We start from the raw sequence: 25655 nt of genomic DNA, 5'->3' as shown, positions 1-25655 counted from the left end.
TACAGCCTCGTGCCCTGTTGTGCCTCAGCGCTCATCCCGCCGCTTGGTCCCATGCAGAAGCGCTCACCTTGACAGGACCAAGCGAAGGGATGAGTGTTGAGGCATAGCGGGGCAGAATGAGGGGAGTAGAACAGAGGACAAAAGGAGGTGCAGGAGCGCTCACCCCGAACAAGACCAAGCAGTGGGGTGAGCGCTGAGTCGCAGTGGGGATCGCAGGGGCACAAAGAGGACGGGAGGAGGCGCAGGAGCTCTCATCCCAATGGGATCGGGTGGCGGGTGAGCGCTCCTGCAGGTGACCGAACGGCTCTACGGAGCCACAGGGGCTCATAGAGGATGGGAGAGCACGGGCAGCTTCTTGGAAGGAGTTGCAGCGGGGTGAGTGGCAGATAAGGAGTGCTCACCCCCCTGCACGGGACCGGGCGGAATGGCCGGGAGGGAGACAGGCAGAGAGATGGGATGGAGAGAGGGAGGGGGGAGATTGCCAGCATGGGAAGGGATGGAGGGGGAGAGCACTGCACTTCTACATAAACGTTTTTTCTTAGTCTATACTTCTACATGTGCCCCCTGCTGGACCGTGACGGAAAACATACACTTGAGACGTGACGTGTCTTAACACAGACGGGCGTACATTTACGCCCACTGTTTCCACGATTGTTGTGCGTACACACAGTGATCGGGGAAGATGGCCTGCTATTAATGTATAGCAGGCCATCTCTGCTTGTCGGCACGGGGGGTTGTGACCAGACAACCCCGAAAGCAATGGCGATTGGTGCTGTCCGAGACAGCACCACTCGCCATAAGTGTCCTGGGGAAAGATGGCGCCGGTGCCATCCCCACGTGGCCCATCACGGCGATTTAAGTGTTAAAAAAAAGTGACACCTGGTTCTGCACCCCTCAGCTAGGTAGCTGAGGGGTGCAGAAGAGGTGTATATAGTGTAGGTGAACTATACTTACCTGAAACTGGCGTCTGGAGCAAAGATCGGTGGTCCCGCGGCGTCCTCTTCTCCCCGTCGTCTAACCAGCTCTTCGGGGTCCCCCGTCGTCTAACTTCGGCAATCTTCGGCAGCTTCGCTCTACTGCCCCCAGCAACTGATCAGTGTATATTATACACTGATCAGTTGCTTTGGGGTGAAAAGTGTTGTTGTTTTTTTCCAAATTTTTTTTTTCTTTTAATGCGCTCTAACGCCGCTGAGTGCTGATCAGCATCGCACGTAAGTGCGCTGCTGATCAGCAACTCCTCATTTTTGGCTTATGGGTTTTTTACCCCCCTTTTTTTCCCCCTATATCCTACCTCCACTGTCTGCTGATAAGTACCGCACATAAGTGCGGCATTTATCAGCAACTCCTTTTTTGCGTAGGTTTTTTTTTTCTTAACACTACATTACACTACACTACATGAAAAAAAGTTTTACACTACACATTTACATACCCCATATACCAATCCCCATATAAAAATGGCTCCCAGGGTGTTTTCAGTGGAGGAGGCATGCGCTATTACTGCCTCCGACACCAAAACAGCCAGTGAGGATAAATGGATTCCTCCATTCATACTCATCATCATAAACCAGTGACGTGTCTGGGGGTAGCGTAGCGTATGCTGCCCCCCAGACAAGTCTTTTCCGCCAGTACCGTCCCAATAAGAGATCACTATAGACAAAAAAGAAGAAGGAGACAGCGCTCCATGGCGAGGATCAACCAGATAAAACGAAGGGGAGGAAAAAACAAGGTAACCCTCACCTGGTAAGGTTGTGCTAGCTAGGAGGCACAACACTCAGAAGCACATGTGAGACAGACCGCAGCCACTCCTGATATCCTCCAGGGATCAATAGAGCAACGATTCCTCCAACCACAAACACACGGGTGTGAGGGCGCAGGTTAGGGCTGGGCGATAATGGCCTAAATCAATATCACGGTTTATCGCACATGTAGCTGCGGTAACGATAATTGAACGATAATTATGACACGCCCCTTTGTAAGCCACACCCACTTGTCTGTGCCAAACTCAGGATATTTTGTTTAAAAAAAAAAAAAAAAAGTAACTTACTCAGCAGCAACACAAGGCTGTGAAATTAGTCTATTTGTTATTATTAGGGGTCTCAGCAGAGTTGGGGTATGTTCACATCTTGTTTTTCTCCACACGTCGGGCTACACGTCAGCAGTGAAAAAAGGATGCGTACGTGCAGCCGACGGCCAGATGACGGCCACATTGACTTTAATGAGCAGGACAGAGTCATTATGTGAATGTGTTCTGCTCATTTGCTGAACGTACACGGCTTTTGCGCAGGATCTGGTCGACTCTGCTTTTGAGTCCTGCACAAAAGCAGGACTCAAGTCTGATGTCCGAGCTTATTGTGAGGTCTCCCTCAAGTAGTTTCTGATTCATCTGCCTTGTACACAATATTGGGAATTGCTTATTTTGTAAATTGCAAAGATGTCCCTTAAATCTCAGAATAAGAAAGCGGGAAGGGAGTCTGCAGTTAAAGCAGTATCCTCCCCCCCCCCCCCTAGTATTGGAAAATATTTGAAGTCTCCAGCTCCTAATAAATTGGAACTGTCGTTAGCTTCTGTGGAGGAGGGAATTCCTGCCTCTCAACCTGATCCGATTGAGGAGGAACCTGCCCCGTCTGTGAGCACTGACCCACCTGTACTTTCTGAAATATTAGCCCAAGTGATGAACTGTAGTCAAGCTATTGCTCAATTGACTGTGCAGATGGGAACTGTGTCTACCGATATTATGCTGCTGCGGCAGGATCTTTCTAACATCCGTGATAAAATGGCTACAATGGAGAAACAATTGCCCCCATTGGAGGGCGCGATGGCGTAATAAAGATATTGATTGCCTCAAGAAGGATAATGTGGGCTTAAGAGATAAAATTAATGATTTGGAAGATCCTTCACGTAGATCAAATGTCCGTATTGTGGGATTGCCTGAAGGGGAGGAGGGGGATTCTCCAGTTGGTTTTTGTCAAAAATGGTTAACTGATTTATTTGGGTCAGACGTTTTTTCATCTCTATTTAGTTTAGAAAGAGCTCATAGGATTCCAGGAAGGAGACCTCCAGTGGGAAGCCCCCCACGCACGTTGTTAATTAAATTTCTTTGCTCCGGGGATAGAGATACCCTTTTAAAACAAGCAAGATTAAAAGATAACATCTTATTTAATGGGTCTAAAATTTCTTTCTATCCTGACTTTTCCAGAGGCACTCAGGTAAAGAGAGCCTCTTATAGGGAGATGAAAAGACGTCTGACCGGGGCGGGAATATCCTTTTCTCTGCTCTTTCCAGCTAGGATGCGTATTGTGTACAAAAATTCCATTCTTTTCTTTAATTCCTCTACAGAAGTAGATAAGTGGTTGGAGTCGGAGGGAATTGTTTAAATCTGTTTCCCTAATACCTTTATTTCTTGGGGTCATGGTTTATATGTAATAAAGTACTATCTTCGGTGGGGGAGGTGGAGGAGAGGTTGGGTGGTAAGGTTAAGGATGAGTTGGTTTCTTTCGGACAACATTTGGGGTTTGGGGGGTGGGTGGTGGGTCTTGGACAGGGAGAGAAGGTTTTATATAATCCTTTTTTTTTTTGTTTTTTTTTTGTTTCCCTTTTCTCATTATTGAATGTCTATAGTTAAAATCTTGACATGGAACGTCAGGGGAATGGCAGACAGAGTAAAGAAGCAGGCAATTATGGGGGTAGTTTGTAAACATTTGCCCGCCATAGTGGCTTTAATTGAAACTCACCGTTCTAAGGAAACGGAGACCAATAGGATAAATTGGGCTAAATATGAATTTCACTCGGCTTTGTCTGCTTATTCCGCAGGCGTTTCAGTTTATGTACTGTAAGAAGGCGCATGGCACCGTCATAGATGGTAGATATGTCTCACAAAGGATCCTGGCCTTGGTGAGGTGAAAGACTATGATAACTGGTGTCAGTGGCAATAGGCCACTCGCACACATTTAAAATTTAGTATGGCTGCAATGCAGTTTAGTCTGGGACGGTCTTTCATGGGAGCATGCCAAAGAGTGGGTGGGTGGCTGCTCCCACACTCCAGGTCCAGGTTTTGGTGTGGCCTTTGTAAGCCTGGGAGAACCAGCTGAGAGGGTGTGTGTGTATCTCCAGTCTACAGAGTGTGCTGCTGGGGAGAAGGAGCTGTGTGTGGCTTCTCTGAGGCCAAAGGAGACTTCCAGGAGCTGTTTGGTGTCTGGCAGCGTCTATCCGGGTGAGAGCCCTATGTGAACCAATTGACTGTGTTGCATAACTGCCAATGACTGTTTTCACGGACTCTGTTCCATACCTGGGTGTTGGCTGAAGAAAGCTGTATGTTTTGTTGGCTGTTGTGGACAATAAACCACTTATTTTTTTTCTTTAAACCTGCTGCTGGTCTCATATCAAAAGACTGCTTTTGAGACTGATCCCCACAGTACATAGATCAATTAATTTTGATTTAATTAGTAAGAAAATTGATAATAATGGCCGATACGTTTTTTTGTTTGGTAAGCTTAATGACTTATGTATTATCCTTGCATTTATTTATATTGTGCCTCCCTTTAAGTCGGTTATTTTGGAGGATCTTAGTAGATTTGCAAGGGGCAAGACCTATGCTGCTCTTCATTCCTTGGGGGATTACAATTGTGTTTGGGATAATCAAACGGATCGTAGGGGGAGGGGTCCTGGGTGGGGCCTTGGCCCAACCCCCCTCAGGAGGTTTTGCCCGGAGGTGGGTTGGACTGATGCCTGGCACAGGTTGTATCCCGGTAGGAGTGGTTTTACATGTTATAGCGCTTCCCATCAAGCGGCCTCTAAGATAGATTTGGTGATCTGTGATGAACCAGCTATTTCCACTATTAAAAAAATTAAACTTGAACCCAGGTCACTTTCGGACCATGCTCCCCTTCTTTTGGAGATTGAGTCTGGCCCGAAGCGTCCTGTCTCGAGACCTTTTAAGTTAAACCCATATTGGCTTTCAGTATTGGATGATAATGAAATTTATTGTAAGGAGAGGGCAGGAGGGGCAGGTTTATGTGCAGTGTAACACGCAGGAGGCCTGGTTAGAGCTTTGTGAGGCGCAAAATAAATATGATTCCATACTTAAGGAGAAGGCGCAACAAAAAATATTTTTTCAGGGTCAAACCCGATTTATTGCAGGGGGTAAACCCAATAAGGTCCTTTCAAACATTCTCAATAGAAATCAAGAAAGAGAACCCATTGTAGCTATTAAAACTAGTGGGGGGTTGGTAACCGATGTCACCACAGAGATATAAGAATTCCTTCACTTTTTCTCCTCATTGTATAGTTCAGATGGATTGATCAATGGGGGGGAGGTGCAAGGCTTCCTGGATAAGTTAAATCTTCCGCAGCTGTCTGTGGAGCAGCGTGACTCGCTTAGTGGAGAAATTACACTGGCGGAATTGAGAGACGCTCTTGGATCCTTTTCGGGCAACTCCTCCCCGGGCTCTGATGGTCTTCCTTTTCAGATTTATAGAAATTTATGTGATGCCGTCTTGCCGATTCTCCTTGAGGTTTTAAATGAATCCTATGGAGGTGGGGGGCTTCCCCTGTCTATGAGAGAAGCCCATATTGCCTTGATCAAAAAAAGGGGAAAGGTCCCTCCAGATGGCCGCGTACACGGGTGGCCTCCCTGCCCTGGGTTTCCTCCACCACGGTGTCTGCCTTCCACACACAGTTTCGCAAAGCCCCCCTGTTTACTGTAGGGGGTCCGTTAACCCCGCTCACCCATAACCCTGATTTCCCTCCTGGGGATACCTCTCCTACCTTTTTGGGGCTTAGCACGATCGGGCCCCTCCTTATTAGGAATTTTTTGGCAGCCTCGACACTTAAGCGCTATGAGGAGATAATCCCTGAGGATCATAGATCCACTGCAATGATAATGCAATATAATCAGCTGAAGCACTTCTATAGCACTAACAAGGATCATCTGCAGTTCCATAGGTCTTTGTCTCCCTTTGAGGAGCTGTGCACGGCGGGAGCCGCCCCTGGACACACAGTATCTCTAGTTTATGCCATGCTGCTCTCTTCCTCTAGCCCTCCGCCGCCGGTGTTTCAGGGAGGTTGGGAAAGGGAACTTGCTCGTACGATTAGCCCAGCTGATTGGGAGAAAATATATCACTTCTGCCACAAGTCTTCGGTCTCCGTCAGGTATCAGGAGACCAACTATAAAATATTAGCTCGATGGTACAGAGTCCCTGCGCTCCTACATGCACTATATCCTAATGTTCCTGATACCTGCTGGAGATGTGAAGCGGCCCAGGGATCGATGCTCCACATTTGGTGGGCGTGTGCCCGAGTACAGCCATTCTGGACGCAGGTGATTGACTTGGTTAAGGTGATCACCTCTGTCCAACTGCCTCCTGATCCTCTGGTCTTGCTCTTATTGAGGCTGCCGGGGACCATAAAGGCTCAAAAGAAATCACTGGTTAGGTTTCTTTTGACAGCGGCCCATGTGGTCATCCCGCGACACTGGAAGGAGACGGCGGCATCCACGGTACTAGAATGGTTGACTGAAGTAATGGCAATGCACCGAATGGAGGAACTGAGAGCTGAGCTTTCCAGTGGTTCCCTGACTGCCACGGTGCTGTGGATGCCGTGGTCTACCTTTGTAGACTCCCCCGAATACTGTAGAGATGATGGCGCCCCCCCACCCTTGATTTGAGATTCGAGTTTTTTGTGCAGCTTTGGGTCCTCTTTGGGCTTGGACGGATCACACTGGCATTCCCCCTCTCTTCTTCTCTTCTTTCTGTTCTTCTTGGTTGTTTTTTTTTTTATTATTATCCTATTTCCTCGTACCTGTGTTTGCACTTTTAGTTATTTTGGTTTACACACCTGTGACAGTGTTTTCTGACGGGCCCATTGGGATAGCGCTGGTTCGCGCCACCTTAGTGGACCTCAGTATCAGACTAAGATGTTTGAAGTACGCTAGTTGAAGTGTTTAGATACTTGTACGCTGGCTCCAGCCGACATGCATTTATGCTCAGGTTTAAACTGTATTTGCCCGCGTGTCGATCCACTATGTTTTGTTCTGTACTTGATTTCCCATGTGTGACATCGTTTTCTTCTAAATAAAAACCGTTGAATAGGAAAAAAAAAAAAAAAAAAAAAGGGGAAAGGACCCGTTGGATATTTCTTCCTACCGTCCTATTTCCCTTCTAAATACAGACGTAAAAATATATGCCAAGGTGCTCGCCCTTCGCCTAAAATCAGTCATAACTAAAATAATAGGAGATGAACAAGGGGGCTTTATGCCAAACAAAACTATATACGACAATATTCAAAAGGTCTTTGCGACCATCTAGGCTGACTGTCCGGCGCCCCGCTCCATCCTGTCGTTGGACGCTACTAAAGCCTTCGATAGGGTGGAGTGGGGCTTCCTATGGGCAACAATGGAGAAATTTGGGCTGTGTGGGCGTTTCTTGGAGTTGGTTACTTTACATGGGTCCTTCTGCGAGGCTGATTTTGAATAATTCTCTTTCTCGCCCCTTTTTGCTATCTAGAGGAACGCGACAGGGTTGTCCCCTATCCCCTCTTTTATTTGCAATATATATGGAACCCTTGGCGGAATGGGCAAGGCGGCACTCGCAATTTGATGGTTTTGGTTTGTCTGGCCCTGCCAATAAAATTTTGCTATATGCAGATGACATTTTACTTTTTGTTAGGGAGCCCGGGGAGGCTTTGCCTGGGATAGTGTCCACTCTTGAAAACTATGGTAGGCTTTCCGGTTTGGAGATAAACTAGGAAAAGTCTTTCCTCCTCCCCCTTGATTCTGAAATGGGTGTTCCAATAGGGAAACTAAAGATACTTAAAACTACAGACTCTCTAGAGTATTTGGGAATTCGCATAACTAAAGATCCTATTAAGTTCAGTGTAGCAAATTTGAAAACCTTTGAACATAATCTTGAGAAACGTATCAAAGTTTGGACTAAACTGCCCTTGTCTATGGTTGATAGGGCTGCAATCATAAAAATGATTGTTTTGCCTCAACTCCTTTTTTTGTTCTGCTCCAATTTGGATCAGCAATGCGTGGATCCGTAGGATTGAAATTAAGCTGGGTGGTCTTATTTGGGGCAGAAAACGAGATTAAAATACTCAGCTTTTTCTGCTCCCTTTGCAAAGGGGGGCTTTAACTTGCCGAATTTACGATTGTATTTTGTTGCTAGTCATTTGACAAGAATTCTTAGAAGCAAAAGAAATTAGACTTTTTCGCAATTATTAGCACTTAGTAATCACAGTAGTTGGTTAGAATTTATGGAGTCGGGTAATCTGGTTGAAGGCATTTTCAAAAGATTTCACTTTTGTTCACTCTTAGATAAGATATGGAGCTACGTTAGAAAGAAATGTGGAATAGAGGGGAGTATGCACTTCACTCCACTTTGGAATAATATTCACTTGTATGAGTTTCAAAAAATTCCCAGTGTACAGTTCTGGGTTAGAAAAGGTGTTACTAAAGTAGGGCAAATTTTTGAAAGGGGCACACTTGTTAGTTTTTAGAGTTTATGTGATCTTTATGGATTGGGTGGGAAACATTGGCTTTATTATAAACAGTTGGAGTCTGCGAGTTTATGCACTAAGGACCCTAATAGATTCATAATTTCACGTTCTGATTTATTTGATAAATTGGGGAACACATCGGCATGTAAGAAGTCCCTCTCGCACATCTACAAGTTATTGGCTCCGGAGATTCCAAATAGGCAGGTAGAAAGATGCTGGCCTAGGTGGAGTAAAATCTTGGGAGAAATAGAAGAGGATGGCCGGGAACATATTCTTGATAATATTAACAAAGTTTCTTTATGTGAAGCACACAAACTCATACAATTTAAATTATTGCATGGTGTCTACTACTCTCCTAAACAGTTAGGACGAATGGGTTTTGCTGATAGGTCTAAGTGTCCGAAGTGTAGACAGGATGATGCGGATTTGTTGCATATGCTCTGGGAGTGTGTGGAAATTGGTAAATACTGGGAGGAAGTATGTAATATTCTTGATGGGAGGCTCTGTATTGCTGTTCCCAGAGACCCCTACACGTTATTATTTGGGGACTTAAGGGCGATTAGGAATTATAAAAACCTGCTAATTAGGGTATTATTTTATGCTAGGTTAGTGATCCTTAGAAATTGGATTACCAGCTCTCCCCCCTCTGTACAAGAATGGATAAATACGATTGATAAGATTAGACAATATGAACGGGTTTGGTATTCCCGTAAGAAAGACGGCTTGCGTAAGTATAATGCATTTTGGTAAAAGTGGGCTCAAGATGTTTAACGGGCTATTTTGCTATTTGTAAGTTTATGTTGTTCTTTTTTTTTTTTTTTTCTTCTCTCTCTCTCTCTCTCTCTCCTTGTCCATGGCGGTTGGGGTTTAGGGGGGGGGGGGGTGGGTAGGGTTGGGGTTTGTTTGTAAATCTGTGTAATATTTTGTATTGGTTGTCAATATTATGACTGTATTTCTAGGAAAATAAAAAAAAATTCTTAAAAAAAAAAAAAAAAAAAAAACACCTTGCCACATTGCACAGTGAGGTGCCAATGGGGCCATGATTGTGCATACTAGAATCTGAATCAGAAGTTAATTTGCGAAGTCTGCTTGGCGCTAATTGACTACGTAGGGTTCTTGTTCTGCGAATAATAACGGAAGGTTGTTTGGGGAGAATAGATTATAAACAGGATCACCTAAAATAATCTTCCAATGTTTCTTTAGCACTTTTTTATTTCTTGTGTGCCACAGTTATATTCAGTGATAAATGATACCCCATATTTATTATTTTTCTCATGCTACTGCGGTCCTTCTGTTTTTCATCCATATTATCTAAAATACTTTTCTGTATGTCCTAATTTTTTTTATATGCATTGGACAATAATAGTTTCGGGTAACCTTTTTCTACAAAGCGGTTATATAAAATTTTAGACTGGTCTTTAAAATCAGAGTCCCTCATGCAATTCTTCCTAATGCGCAGGTATTGCCCAAAAGGTACGTTTTTAAGCCAGTTGGGAAGGTGGCAACTGCTGTAGTGCAAAAAACTATTGACATCCACTTTAAAAAAAAAAAAAAAGTAGAAGTGATAATGGAAGAATCAGGACCTTTACTAATCAGTAGATCTAAAAATTCCAGACAGGTATCACCATAATTCAAGGTGAATTTTATACCCCATGTGTTTTGATTTAGAAGCTCTAAGAAAAAAAGGGCATCTTCCTTAGTGCCTGTCCACACCATGTTTGTTAGTTCAATCTCCATGACTCTTGAGAAAGGTTCCTAAATGCGTTGAGTCTTTTAATAAATTTTATACATATTTTTTAGTTTTATTATTTTTTTTGTTGGACCTGCGCCCTAACACCCGTGTGTTTGTGGTTGGAGGAATCGTTACTCTAATAAGAGATCACGGTATGCCGTGAAATACTACAAACTCTGTGAGAGTACCTTAGGGTACACTTACAGATTTAGGGTACGTCGCCCAGGATCCGCCCATGCATGGAATGGAGTCTATGACACATGCGGAGACGCGCACGCCTGCATCAGTCTGCCAGCGGGTGCCAGTTGAGAAATACACGAAGGGTTATCCTTTGCCATTCCGCAGTGTGCATGTACCCTTAGAGTGTATGAAGGAAGGGACACCCGAATCCAGCCCCCAGATGCCCCCCCATCCTCAAAATTAGTGGGAAGATCATTCGGGAACTGATCTTCCCACTGCTGGATAAAGGTTACCACCTGTACGGGGATAACTTTTATACCAGCATCCCCCTCTTCCGGACCCTCGCTGCCCGAGCAACTGTAGCTTGTGGCACAATCCGAAAAAATCTAAGTAATTAGAGTCCGAATATTTAGCAGCCATGGAGCGGACCCAGCACTTTTGGATATGAAGGACCCCGTATCGTACCAGGGCTACATTTTCCAGGTGACATCCCACACACTGGAAAACAGGAGATCCCAGAAGAAGTGCAGAGTGTGCCGTAATAGGGGGATCAAGAAGGACACCATTTTATAGTGTGATACCTGTCCTGATGACCCTGGCCACTGCATACTGGATCGCTTCAAGGCGTACCACACGTCAGAGTTCTAAATTTTCCAAATTCTTCCCCTTTAGGGATCACGTTGATCAAGGGATTATTCCGATTGCCATTATGGAGGCGGGAAAGAATTTTTTCTCTGTGATGATGCTACTGTCGTCTGCCTCATGAGGGTTTTTTGCCTTCCTCTGGATCAACACAGGTTAAATTTGATGGACTCCTATCCTTTTCAACCTTATAAACTAATAATTGGCGTAATACCCCCAAATAAATTAAAAATTGTCCCTTTTCCCCAGCTAAATAGGTATGGCCCCCATTCCCTTTAGAAGCTTGCTATGATGCAATTACAAAGCCTCTGTGCTGCCAGGACAATAGAAAACCCCCACAACTACACCCCATAAGGAATCTAACAAGGGGTGCAGCGAGGATATGGCTCCCTGGTAACTGGCACATTTGTGCTGTGAAAATGGAAAAAAAAATTTTTGGTGTTTTCACACCACATGTTCTACATATGTGCCCATCACCAGTGGGGTTCATATGCTCACTGCAGCCATTGTTAGATTCCTTGAGGGGCGTAGTTTCCAGAATGTCGTCACTTGTGGGCAGTGTTTACTGTCCTGGCAGCACAGGGGCTTTGTAATTGTGACATGGCCTCCATCCTCCATTCCAGCCTCTAAATGGTGCTCTGTCCCCTTGGTGGCTTGCCCTGTGTCCATATGGCACATTATATCCACATGTGGGGTATTTTCGTACTCAGGGGAAATTAACCTACACGTTTTGCATTCATTTTCTTTTTTAACTCCTTGTGGAAATAGAAAAAAACAAGGCTAGACCAACATTTAGTGTAAAAATTGTTTAATTTTTAGACTAAATGATTGATCTTGTCTTGATTAAAAAAAAACAAAAAAAAACAAAAAAACAAAAAAACACAAAAACGTGTAGAGCAATTTCCCCTGAGTACGAAAATACACCACATGTGGACATGAAGCGCCATGCGGGTGCAGGGTAAGCCTCCAAAGGGAAGGAGCACCATTTGGCTTTTTGGAGGCTGGATTTGGCTGGAATGGATTTCAAGGGCCATGTTACATTTAAAAGGCTCCTGTGTTGCCAAGACAGTTTAAACCCCCCACAAGTGACCCCATTATGAAAACTACACCCCTCAGGAAGTGTAACAAGGGGTGTTGTGAGCATATGGACCTCACTGCTGACGGGAACAAATGTGGAACAATGTGTAGTAAAAATGAAATATTATATTTTTTACATAATAATGTTGGTCTAGCCTTGAATTTTTCATTTTCACAAGGGGTTAAAAAAGAGAAAAATACCTTTAATACCCCAAATGTGGATATAAAGCGCTATGCGGGTGCATGGCAAGCCTCCAAAGGGAAAGAGCGCCATTTGGATTTTGGAGGCTGGATTTGGCCAGAATGGATGATGAATGCCATGTCAAATTTACAGAGCCCTCATGCTGCCAAAACAGTGAAAACCCCCCACAAGTGAAACCCCCCATTCTGGAAACTACACCCCTCAAAGAATCTAACAAGGGGTGCAGGGACCCCTTGACAGGCACATTTGTGCTGTGAAAAAATGAAAATTTTCCCATTCACGTCACATTGTTCCACATTTGTGTCCGTCACCAGTGAAATCCATTTGCTCACTGGGCCCCTTGTTAGATTCCTTGAGGGGTGTAGTTTCCAGAAAGTTTCCAGTGTTTTGGCTTTGTAAATGTGACATGGCCCTTGAAATCCATTCCAGTGAAATTCAGCCTTCAAAGGCCAATTGGCGCTCCTTCCCTTTGAAGGCTCGTCTTGCACTCGCTTGGCACTTTATGTCCACATGGGGGGTATTTCCGTAAACTGCGCTACACATTTGGTGTTTTTTTGTTTTTTTTTTACTTTTATCCCCTTGTAAAAATTAAAAATCAAAAGGCTAGAACAACGTTTTAGTGTGAAAATTTTAATTTTTCCTTTTTCACGCCACATTGTTCTGAAAATCTGTGAAGCACCTATGGGGTCCAAATTCTCACTGCACCCCTTGTTACATTCCTTGAGGGGTGTAGTTTTCTAAATGGTGTCCCTTTAGTGTTTTTAATGTTTTGGCACCCCAGAGCCTCTGCCAACCCGAAGTGGTACAATCAAAAATTACCAAATATAACGGAGTCAGTGAAATTCACTAGGCACTCCTTTGTATCTTATGCTTGTGGTTGCGTCAAATAGCGCAATAGGGTCACATATGGGGTATTTCTATAAACTGCAGAAACGGGGCAATAAATATTGGGGTGCATTTCTTTGGTAATAGGTTTATAATTATGAAAGATATTGGTTTACAATAAAATTTCTGCACAGAAAATGTAAATTTTCTAATTTCTTACACACTTTTTATTTCTGTGACTCCCTAAAGGGTTAGTTAAAAAACTTTCTGGATGTGCTTTTGCAGTTTGGGGGTGCAGTTTCTGAAATGGGGTGCTTTGTGGGGCTTTCTAACATATAGTCCCCTCAAATACACTTTAAACCTAAACAAGTCCCTAAAAAAAATCTGATTTTAAAATTTTACAGAAAATTTGGAAATTTGCTGCTAATGTATGTTGCCAACATAAACTAGACAAGTTGCTAATGCTATTTAATATATAATTTATGTGGCATAACCATTTTCTGTATAAGCAGAAAAGTTTTAAAGTTGGAAAAATGCAATTTTTCACATTATTTGGGGGGTTTTCATAAAGATTCGTTATAAGTGTTGACTCCAATTTACCAGAAATGTGAAGTACCATATGTCACAAGAAAACAATCTCAGAATCAGCTGGATAGGTAAAAGAATTCCCAAGTTATTAATGAATAAAGTGACATAGGTCATATTCATAAAATTTGCTTCGGTCCTTGACCCCTTAAGGACCGGGCTAATTTTCGTTTTTGCGTTTTCGTTTTTTCCTCCTTGTGTACATAAGGCCATAGCAGTTGCATTTTTACACCTACAGACCCACATAAGCCCTTATTTTTTGCGTCACTAATTGTACTTTGCAGTGACAGGCTTATTTTTAGCATAGAATATGCTGCGAAACCAGAAAAAAATTATATGTGCGGTGTAATTGAAAAATGAAAAGCAATTCTTTTTCTTTGGGAGGGCTTCATTTTTACGCCGTGTTTCCTATGGAAAAACTGTTATATATGTTCCTCAAGTCGGTACAATTAAAACGATATGCAACTTGTATAACTTTTATATTAATTGATGGCTCGTAAAAAAATAAAACCTTTTACAGAAAATAAATGTTCCTTAAAATCGCTCTATTCCCATGCTTATAGCGCTTTTATCCTTTGGTCTATGGGGCTGATTGAGGTGTCATTTTTTTTGGTGTCTTTTTTTTTTTTTGTGCCATGATCTGTACTTTCTATCGGTACCTTGATTGCGCATATGCGACTTTTTGATCGCTTTTTATTACAATTTTTCTGGATTTGATGCGACCAAAAATGCACAATTCTGCACTTTGGAATTTTTTTGCCCTTACGCCGTTTACTGTGAGGGATCGCCCCCCCCCCCCACTAGACACCAGGGACAGGGGCCACATACAGTATTCAAATGTAGCTGTCAGCTTTGACAGCTGCATTTGAATAGTTAATTAGCCGGCCGCGGCTGCACATAGCAATCGGGGACCTCGGGCTGCAGAGAGGGCTCACGCAATTACAGCATTGCACACCTTTGGCATTCTAGCTGTTAATCTGTTGAGGTAAGCTGGAGAAATTGCACCCCACGCTTTTAGAAGCAGCTCCCACAAGTTTGATTGGTTGGATGGGCACTTCTGGCGTACCATACGGTCAAGCTGCTCCCACAACAGCTCAATGGCGTTCAGATCTGGTGACTGCGCTGGCCACTCCATTACCGACAGAATACCAGCTGCCTGCTTCTGCTGTAAATAGTTCTTGCACAATTTGGAGGTGTGTTTAGGGTCATTGTCCTGTTGTAGGATGAAATTGGCTCCAATCAAGTGCTGTGCACTGGGTATGGCATGGTGTTGCAAAATTGAGTGACAGCCTTCCTTAGCCTTCCTTATTCAAAGTCCCTTTTACCCTGTACAAATCTCCCACCTTACCAGCACCAAAGCAACCCCAGACCATCACATTACCTTCACCATGCTTAACAGATGGCGTCAGGCATTCTTCCAGCATCTTTTCATTTGTTTAGCGTCTCACAAACGTTCTTCTTAGTGATCCAAACACCTCAAACTTGGATTAATCCGTCCACAACACTTTTTTCCAGTCTTCCTCTGTCCAAGTTCTGTGTTCTCTTGCCCATCTTAATCTTTTTCTTTTATTGGCCAGTCTCAGATATGGCTTTTTCTTTGCCACTCTGCCCTGAAGCCCAAAATCCCGCAGCCGCCTCTTCACTGTAGATGTTGACACTGGTGTTTTGCGGGTACTATTTAATGAAGATGCCAGCTGGGGACCTGTGAGGCGTCTGTTTCTCAAACTAGAGACTCTGATGTGCTTATCTTCTTGCTTAGTTGTGCATCGCGACCTCCCACTTCTTTTTCTACTCTGGTTAGAGCCTGTTTGTGCTGTCCTCTGAAGGGAGTAGTACACACCGTTGTAGGAAATCTTCAATCTCTTAGCAATTTCTCGCATGGAATAGCCTTAATTTCTAAGAAGAAGAATAGACTGTCGAGTTTCAGATGAAAGTTCTCTTTTTCTGGCCATTTTGAGCGTTTAATTGACCCCACAAATGTGATGCTCCAGAAACACAATCTGCTCAAAGGAAGATCAGTTTTGTAGCTTCTGTAACGAGCTAGACTGTTTTCAGATGTGTGAACATTATTGCACAAGGGTTTTCTACTCATCAATTAGCCTTCTGAGCCAATGAGCAAACACATTGTACCATTAGAACACTGGAGTGATAGTTGCTGGAAATCGGCCTCTGTACACCTATGTAGATATTGCACCAAAAACCAGACATTTGCAGCTAGAATAGTCATTTACCACAATAGCAATGTATAGAGTGTATTTCTTTAAAGTTAGGACTAGTTTAAAGTTATCTTCATTGAAAAGTACAGTGCTTTTCCTTAAAAAATAAGGACATTTCAATGTGACCCCAAACTTTTGAACGGTAGTGTATGTTGCTGTACATTTGACAAGGGTAATTGATTGGTATCATATAGATAGTAAGTTGTGGTTTATATTGGAGCGGGATATGGTGGATTTGACAGCAGTTGCATGGATTCCTAAGGCCACCCGATATAGTGCCTCTCATACAACATTTTGACGCTTAAGTTGTGTTGCAGACACTTGGGGGGTCTTCTAGCACCTCATCCTTCTCCCCTAGTCCCGATTCTGGGTAACCCAGAATTTATTCCGGGAACTGAAGATACGATTTTTAGGAAATGGCATTTGTGGAACTTTTGTGAAGGATGGACAGTGGGGATCAGTGGCTTATTTGAGTAGAATCACTGTCCCTTGGGTTCTCGGCGGAGTCTGCAGTTGGGCCATTTCTTCCGTACCTTACCTAGTGCTAATAGGTTCAGTAGACAGCTTACAAGTTTTAAACGGCTGTGCTCGGGAGTGAGTCCTATACGTCATGTTCTATGTCCTATTTATTTAGCTCTGTGTACCCCCCTAATGCCACCAGTTCTTTTAATCTCCGTGAGTGGGAAAGAGATTTCAAGATGCCTCTTACAGAAGGCACACATTTTTGCCCTTACTCATGCCTCATCAAGGTCGAGTAGATATCAGGAAACTAGCTTTAAAGCTTTCTGTGAAGGTGGCATCGCGTTCCAATGCAACTCCACAAGATCTATCCATAATGCTCTTCTTTGTGCTAGAGGGATTGTGGAGAGGAGTTTATACTTTTTGGAGCTGCCCTCGTTCGGTGTTCATTGGTCCACCATATGATTAATACAGCTAACATCTGTATTCAAATGCTGTAGAAAAGTGTTAATACACGCTCAGTGAAAATGTGGTTAAGTGAGGTTGAAAAAATAAACAAAATGGAACATCTTAGCTCACAGCTGAAGGAAAATAATGATAGATTTAGACACACTTGGTCTTTGTGGTATTAGAATAGGGAATCAAATGACTATAAAACAATAATGGCCTTTTAGATCTTGGGGAGGTGGGAATAGATGGGGTAGAGGGGTTGTATAGGGGGTGGATAGGATTATGGTTTGTGATTTTTTTTTTCTTTTGTTGTGCTTTGTTTATGTATATGTGTTCCTTTTATTTATGGAAATTAAAACATTTAATAAAAGAGAATTGAAAAAAAAAAAAGGATTTCAGAAACTCTCATGTGATCCCATTAAGGAGAACAAAAAAATAGGGCTATGCGTAATCAGTAGTATTTATTTTACAAATTAAGCCATTGTTAGTTAAAGGGGAACTCCAGGTAGGAGTTAAAAAAATAAAACTTCTGCCGAAGCCTATAGCATTACTTACCTGTCTATCCCAGTTTTGAAACTACCAAAAATCCATTTGTTTTGTGTGTGTGTGTGTGGGGGGGGGGGGTTGTTCTTTATTGTGTTTCTGTCCTTCCTGGTTGAGCAGTTCCCAGAATGCAATGCTTTCCCTCAGCTGATCATCACAGTCCCCTACCGATCACAATCAGCAAAATTTGTGCTGCACCTACTTCTGGCCATTCAGAGATGGTGATTCAGGGGATTGGGGGATCCAGCCAAGCCTCCTCTGAGATCACGCCCTGCCCCCTGTCTGCATCATCAGCAAACACACACAATGTGAAACAGAGGCATGGAATATTTGTCTCCTAAGGGGGGATAGCAGAAGGAGCAGGAGACAATGTGAATTGGCACAGGGGCCATTTTTTTTTTCACTCCCTGGATTTCTATCAGTACCAGTATGGCAGAACCGTATAGACACGGTAATACATTGTATAGACACATCTATATTACTTTTAATGTACTTTTAATAGAAAAGTTTTTCTTATCAGGAGTTCAGGAGGTGTGTCGGCTGTGTATCCAGTTATGTATGTATGTATGTATATATATTTATATAGATAGATATAGATATATATATATATATATATATATGTGTGTACTTACAGGTCGCCCCTGACACAATCCAATGAAGAATATAATCAGACAATGGTTCACAATGCGCTATTGTGCATAAGATGCCCAGTGATCCGTACTATACTAGCAATCTGTCAAAACAAAAACGTTTAGGACCCCTGCCGGTCCACTCGTCACAATAACCCGTGTCGTTCCAACAATTCAGTCTTTGACCCCTGTCTTTCAAAAGGCGTAACAGAGGTACCCTATTAAGTTAGTGGGTGCTGGGATAAAAAGTTACTATTGTCAGTGAGTGGGTACTCTAAAATCACTGGCACTATCCATGATCTAACAACATTTATTTTGTTCCTATCAAAAATTCAAAGTCAAGCAAGAAGTCCAGGCGTGTAAAAAATTCAGGTTCTTCTCAAGGTATGGGCAGTGTCAGCGGCCAAGGTGGTACACATGGTTAAATGGGCTATTGAGGCCTCTCACATTAATAAGAGTGTTATAAATATAAAGTTAAGTACCATATTTGTAATTAACCCTTTGAGGACCGGGCCAATTTTTGGGTTTTCATTTTTTTCCTTCTTGAGCTTAAAAGGCCATAGCACTAGGATTTTTTAACCTAGAAACCCACGAGCCCTTATTTTTTGCGCCACTAATTGTACTTTGCAATGACAGGCTGAATTTTTTCATAAAGTACACTACAAAAGCAGGAAAAAATTCAATGTGTGGTTAAAATGGGGGGGGGGGGGGGGGGTTTAACACATTTCTTTTACTTGGAGGGTATTTTTTTTTACACAGTTCGCCCTGGGGTAAAACTGATTTGTTATATATTTCAAGTTGTTACGATTACAACGATATGTTACATGTATAACTTTTATATTATGTGATGGCTTGTAAAAAATTCAAACCATTGTTGACAAATATACGTTCCTTAAAATCGCTCTATTGCCATGCTTATAACGCTTTTATCCTTTGGTCTATGGGGCTGTGTTAGGTGTCATTTTTTGCCCCATGTTGTTTACTTTCTATCGGTACCTTGATTGCGCATATGCGCCTTTTTGATCGCTTTTTAAAAAAAATTTGCTGGTTTTGATGCGACCAAAAATGCGCAATTTTGCACTTTGGGATTTTTTTGCGCTTGCACCATTTACCATTCGACATCAGGAATGTGATTAATTAATAGATCGTGCGATTGATTACGCACACAGCGATACCAAACATGTTTATTTATTTATATTTATAACCCGGGAAAAGGGGGGTGATTCACACTTTTATTAGGGAAGGTTTTTTTTTTTAATTATCAATAATACTTTTTTTTTTCTTTTACACATATACTAGAAGCCCCCCTGGGGGACTTCTAGTATATGCACACTGATCTCGCATTGAGATCTATGCTGTATAGTAATACAGCATAGATCAATGAGATAGGCACTCGACTGCTTCCCTCTGCTGCAGCTGGAAGCAATCGAGTGCCAAACCGGGATCAGCGCCATTACAGTGCAGACCCTGGATGTGCAGATGTGTTGTCCCGGAGGAGCGATCCACCCCACTAGACACCAGGGAACGGCTGCATAAGGTAATTGGATGCAGCTGTCAACGTCACTGGAGCCCACGGCGCCCCTGGTGACCAGTCTGGTCCCCATGACGTCACACGGCCCTGGCCGGGGAGGCAGCGCTGCACTCCAGCCGGAGAGGACGTCGCTGGAGCGCGGTCAGGTAAGTTCCTGACAATTGCCCCACAAAAGTTATACAAATCACCAATATACACTTACTACGGGAAATGCTTAGAAGGTGCTTTTTTCCCTGCACTTACTACTGCATCAAGGCTTCACTTCCTGGATAAAATGGTTATGTCACGACCTGATTCCCAGAGCTGTTCGGGCTGTGGCTGCTGGAGAGGATGATGGCAGGGGGAAACTGAGCATCCCCAGGAAGTAAATTCTTGATGTAGTAGTAAGTGCAGGGAAAAAAAGCACTTTATGTGCATATACCGTAATAAGTATATATTGGTGATTTGTATAACTTTTGGGAGGGCAATACAATACTTTAATAAAAATTTTCGTTGGACTTCTTTAAGGTGGCACCACTGGGACCCACCGCCCAAGTCTGATAGTACACTTAAAGGGAATCTGTCAGCTCTTGGGCCCTACCTAAGGTTCTGACAGTGGGCTGTAGCTGGCAGTCCCCTACTGAGCCTTTTTGAGTCTTTTTGGTAGTTTTCCGTAAAACAGATTATGTACAATTTTATGTCTCCTACTGTCCTACTACTCCTAATGTCTCCAAAGTGTCAAAAAGGAGTTGTTCGTGCCACACTCTGGCACACCTCACTACTCCTTCCCCTCCCTTTATGAATAATCAAGGCTGCCTGGCCTCCTACACGCTCAGCTGTCAGATTACATATCAGTCCTGTGTAGGCAGTTCAATTATATATTCAGGTATAACTGAATATCTTCTCCCAAATGTGCTGGAGCTGTGGTCTAGGGGAAACTCACCTGTCTACAGGTCATCACCCTTGATAAAGCAGAACGCGAAATGCGCGTCGGGTGAGTGGTGAGGTGGACTTATATACTAAGGACATGTATGGGTAATGTGCAATCTCTTTTTGATGGTATTTTTTTTATTTTCCACTGTGAAGTTATTTTTCTGCCTGTAAATACGCCCAGTGCCCAGTATATATGAATATAGGTTACCAGCTAGCACTAATTTATTAAAAGGGTTTGTTTCATTATGTAATGTGATCTACTCCCTTCCACCTTATGTTGAGGATATGTATTACCGTCTAGCTCTTCTTATATGTATTTTAGTGTAATTTATTTCTTTGCAATATATTTAATCAAGACAATATTTTTTGTAAATTTTGGTCTAGCATTTTTTCTTTTTCGGTTTTTGTTTATGAATTTTGCATGCACTAAGACCCCATACATTGGAGCCTGATATAGGTGACTGAATATCATGTTGGAGAGAAGCTCTCAGTTCAAATAGCATAGACCGGAGCATAGCCTCAGTAATGGGCTTTTCTCCCCCCGAAGCAGCAATTGCAGCTCCTTCAACTCCCGCCAAACTACTGGTTGTCTTGTGGGAGACAATGCATCCTGTAATCACGATTGGCAGGATACGGCTGGGCCAGCAGGTTGGTTATAAGCCTCACATGTAGTGTCTTGAGGTGAAGGGTGGCCGGGGAGGCTCGAAGGTGGAGGTGCAGGTGCCAGCTCAGCTGAGTTGAATGATGCCATTAGTCTAGACCCCTATGTCATGCTGCTGCCGGGACATCGGGAAGAATTCCGTGAGCTTCCCGGACTCATTTTTCTTCCTGGTGCTCCTTATTGCTGCTAAACTGGTTCAGGGAGAGGTTCAGACACCTTTATGTTCAGTTAAGAGGGTTATGAGCCGTTTTGAGCTGCTTTAAAGGTCCGGTAGCACGGAGCTAGTCGTGTGTCTATATATCGTGTTACTATATCTGTACAGATCTGCCACACCAGTAGCTGATTGAAATCCAGGGAATGAAGAAAAAGGTCCTCCGTGCCAATCCACATTGTCTCCTGCTCCCACTGCTGAGACAAAAATTACATGCCCCTGTCTCACATTGTGTTTGTTTGCTAAGAACAGAATGATGACGCAGACAGAGGGAAGGGCGTGATGTCACAGGAGGCTTGGCTGGATCCCCCAATCCCCTGAGTGATTCACCATCTCTGACCGGCCAGAAGCAGGTGCTGCAACTTCAATGACTGTGCGAAACTCTGCAGTGAAATTAGGGCTATGTTCACACATGCTGGAGATTCATTGCAGTACTGCAGCTTATTCACAAAAATGATGCAGTAACACAATTAAATTATGCTAAACGACATAAAGGATCAGAGTCGGCACTGCCAATGCCACCTGGACAAAAACGAAGGAATAAACAGTATATCCCATGTAAGATAATATCGGATAAAGTCCTTATTGTTGGGCTCAACTTCAAAGATAAAAGATGCTTGATCATATTATGTACGTGGAGATGAAAAAAAAAAAAAAAAAGTTCTTTATTCTAATATCGGAGTTACGGGTAGAGGATACAACATGCTGTGTGGGTGGGAACACAAGGAAATGATAAAGTACTGCAAATAATTTAGTAACACAATGAAACTGCAATGTGTGAACACAGCCTAGATGTTCTGCAACAGCTTTGGGCGGAAATGGGCAGGGTGGAGGACTGTGATGAACAGCTGAGGGAAAGCAATGCATTCTTGAACTGTATGTACAACTGCTCAACCAGAAAGTACTACCACACAATACAGAACAGAAACCCTCAAAACAAATGGATTTTTAGTAGTTTTAAAACTGGGATGCATAGATAAGTGCAATGCTATATGCTTCTGCAGAAGGTTCATTTTTTTTTACCTCTATCTGGAGTTCCTCTTTAATGCCTCGCCAATATACAAAGTGCAACCCATGCCCCAAGAACACGATTATCCAGACATCCCCATGACTATGGTTCACAAGTAGGACATTTCACTTCTTGTTAACTATATCCGTGGGGTTTCAACCCGGGGACCAAGGAATCTTATAGATTTGCAAGCTGCATCAACCTGTTTGGTCACACGGCTAAAAATGTTACACATTGAAGTTTTGGTGTAGCTCATCCAATCACAGTATTACCCTGGCCCCCTAATACCCCAGACTGTATCCTCCCCACACACATCCCAATAACGCCAATTTTTTTGCGAAAATGCCTTTATGTTACAAATTTGCAAACTTTCCACAAAATGGCATTTTTACATGAAATTCGCAGTTAAAGTGTCACTTTTTAACCCCCAGAAATCAATAGTACAGCCGATTTTAAGAAACTTTGTAATTGGGGTTATTAGGCAAATATAACATTATCTGCATTCAAAAAGACTTTCCCCAGGTCCACCCCTCCCTCCTCTCTCTCATTCACTGTTCATTATCAGGAAATCAAGTCTATGGAGAGGGGAGGGGGGAGGAGGGGGCGGAGAGCACAGAACAAAGGATTACACAGGGACCTGTGTTAAAGTCGGTATTCAGAGGTCAGTGCTGACTTCAGAGGAGATTGTCTGGTAATGTAGCTGTAAATTAACTCTTTGTTGTCCTGTTTTGGTGCCTCATCTCTCTCCACCCCTCCCCTCTTCATAAGAGAACCATGAAGATAGGGAGGAGAGCTTCAAACTACTTTTTCATGATAAAAATGCATTTTTCGGCTAATAAACCCAATTACAACGTTTCTTAAAATCGCCTGTACTATTGATTTCTGCAAAAAAATTAAAACAGTGACAATAAAGTAATTTAGGCAGTGATTCTGCTGCACATTTTTAAAAATTACAGCAAGTTGCAATAACACACAAAAAAAAATTTGTACTTTTCCATCAAATTTAAAAAATACAATAAGAAATCTGCTGCTGGGCTCACTGCACAGGAGCGCACAGAGCTCTGAATGTCCCGCCCACAATTTCGTCTAATGATTGAAGTTGTCATAAACAGACAGGAGCAGAAACAGTGACACCTAGCGGCCAGTTATAACTGACAATTACACACAGAAAACAACATTTTTACATATGGTTTATAACCCTCTAACCCATTATGATTTCCTGGTACGACATAAAAATGTGCAAGATTCACCAAGGCCTGTGTGCCTAATACATTTTGAGCAAGAGTTTTTGCCTAGCACCAAAAAACGCCAGCGCAAAAATATTTGCGCAGATGATAAATGTGCCCTGCAATGCATAGCCAGACAACTCATGTTGATCCCTATCCATTGTCAAAGTGCCTGTAAAGGGCACTTCATAAAAACTTGATTGTAAAGGAGGCCTGGCTTTCATTTGCGTCCTGTGGACTGCCAAATGCATGGGTACCAGGATGGAATATGTGATCAAGGAAAGATAGCTGAAGCAGTGTGATGTCAGGAAACCACAAAAAAATGGCTACACCTATTTACATTCATGTTGCCATGGCTGAAACACAAAAACATTAGAATTGCAATATTGCATCATTCTTTTTTTTGTGCCAAGAAAATTTGGCACCCTGCATTAAGGTGGATGTTACATTGCCACATACAATTATTCTAAAGGAATCCAACTGGTCTGCAGTAATGTTTATGTAGGTTCTAAGGGGAGTGGGTACTTATAACAGGATAATGTATACTGCCACAAAGTAAAAACTTTATAGAACTGGTTAGAGGTACATGACAAATGGTTCAAGGTTTGGTCTGGCCCTCTCCAGATCTCTGGTCAACTGAGCATCTGAAAATCAGGTCTAATCAATCAATGGAGGCCCCACCTCACAACTTACAAGGCTAAAATGATCTGCTACTAATGTATTGGTGCCACAGGCCACCCTCAAAGTATATGCCTTGATGGATCAGTGCTGTTTAGGTAGCATATGGCGAACCTATACACTATTAGACAATCAATTTTAAAGGGGTTGTCTAACAAGCTTCTGGTCGCTGGGGACAACCCTTTTAATGTCATCACTGATCAGTGTTAACACAGACACACATTTTAGGGCTGCTGTTTTGTATTTATTAACCATTTTCCATGCAAAGATGATAAATTCTTTTTTCATCTAAAATTTACTTACATTTAAAAGACTAAAAAATAATTTTTCTTACATCAGTATCCAAAAGATTGAGCATACTTGTCTCTGCCACTTCTTTAGATTCTGCAAACTTTTCCAGTGCTTGCCTCAACTCTTCATCTGGGATCTTTCCTTGGCGTTTTTTTTTGTAGTCATAGTCTAATCTGCGACCTTCTAATTTCTTTAGATGGTGCTGGAACACAAGGGGAAGTTATTACCCATGAATAAAGAATGATGAATGTATAAATATGGCCAATATAATATCCAAAATTCTTAAAGTTTCTTTGTGTCCTTAATATGGCAGCATAATGCCAGTAAAAAGTCAAATGTACTAGACCGCAAAAGGAAAAATAAAAAAAAATGGTGCCATATGCTATTGAAAACAGAAGTGGTTCAATTTAAGAGAAGGGGGAAATCAATGGGCTCTCGCCATAATTTTTTGACAGAGCTAGGTGGCATTTTCTAGTACACAATACTTTTGAGCCTTTAGTCGAATTGAAAACTTTAAAAGGCCTATGAAATTTTATGGTTTAGGGTGCGTTCACACCTACAGGATCTGCAGCAGATCTGCAGCAGATTTGATGCTGTGTTCAGTTATTTAAATAAAATCTGCTGCAGAAAATCAGCTGCAGATCCTGTAGGTGTGAACACACCATTAAAGTGTACCAGTAGTTCCATTCAAAATCTAAATTAACAGGGGATGTAAAATAAAACAGGTTTGCAATTTACATTATTATTATTTTCTTTTTTATCATGCTGTAAGACAAAGCTATACTGAACACAGGAAGTTCCGGTTGTCTGCACGCTCAAAGAGAAGTCATTTGACTGACAGACGCATTGAACTGTGACACTCTGTACTCTCCCTTTGTCGACTAGTGATTATAAATCATTTCAGTTATTTGTGGATGTGAACTAATTTATTTGTAAAACTCATGTTAAAAAGACACTTTATAATAAAAAATACAGGCAATTCAATCCGTAAGATCCTGAACAACAATAATGATGATATGGATTGCTCACAAAATTTTAAAGAGGATATGGTCCTATCATCATGGATCTAAAACCTAGATAAAATTATTATTGCAACCAAAACC

The 25655-nt window shown here is 42.5% G+C and overlaps 1 protein-coding gene across 2 annotated transcripts in view; it reads right to left on the bottom strand.

Moving 5' to 3' along the window:
- SH3GL1 (SH3 domain containing GRB2 like 1, endophilin A2) overlaps positions 1-25655 on the bottom strand; it is a 247184-nt gene that overhangs the window by 61487 nt on the left and 160042 nt on the right. For both annotated transcript variants that reach the window (XM_069962566.1, XM_069962567.1), the window contains exon 6: positions 24596-24754. In XM_069962566.1, the coding sequence (XP_069818667.1) occupies positions 24596-24754 (159 nt within the window). The remainder of the gene's footprint in view (positions 1-24595; positions 24755-25655) is intronic.

The sequence above is a fragment of the Dendropsophus ebraccatus genome, chromosome 3 (genome assembly GCF_027789765.1).
Source record: "Dendropsophus ebraccatus isolate aDenEbr1 chromosome 3, aDenEbr1.pat, whole genome shotgun sequence".
Classification (NCBI taxonomy): Eukaryota; Metazoa; Chordata; class Amphibia; order Anura; family Hylidae; genus Dendropsophus; species Dendropsophus ebraccatus.
This window is presented reverse-complemented; position numbering and strand designations above follow the sequence as displayed.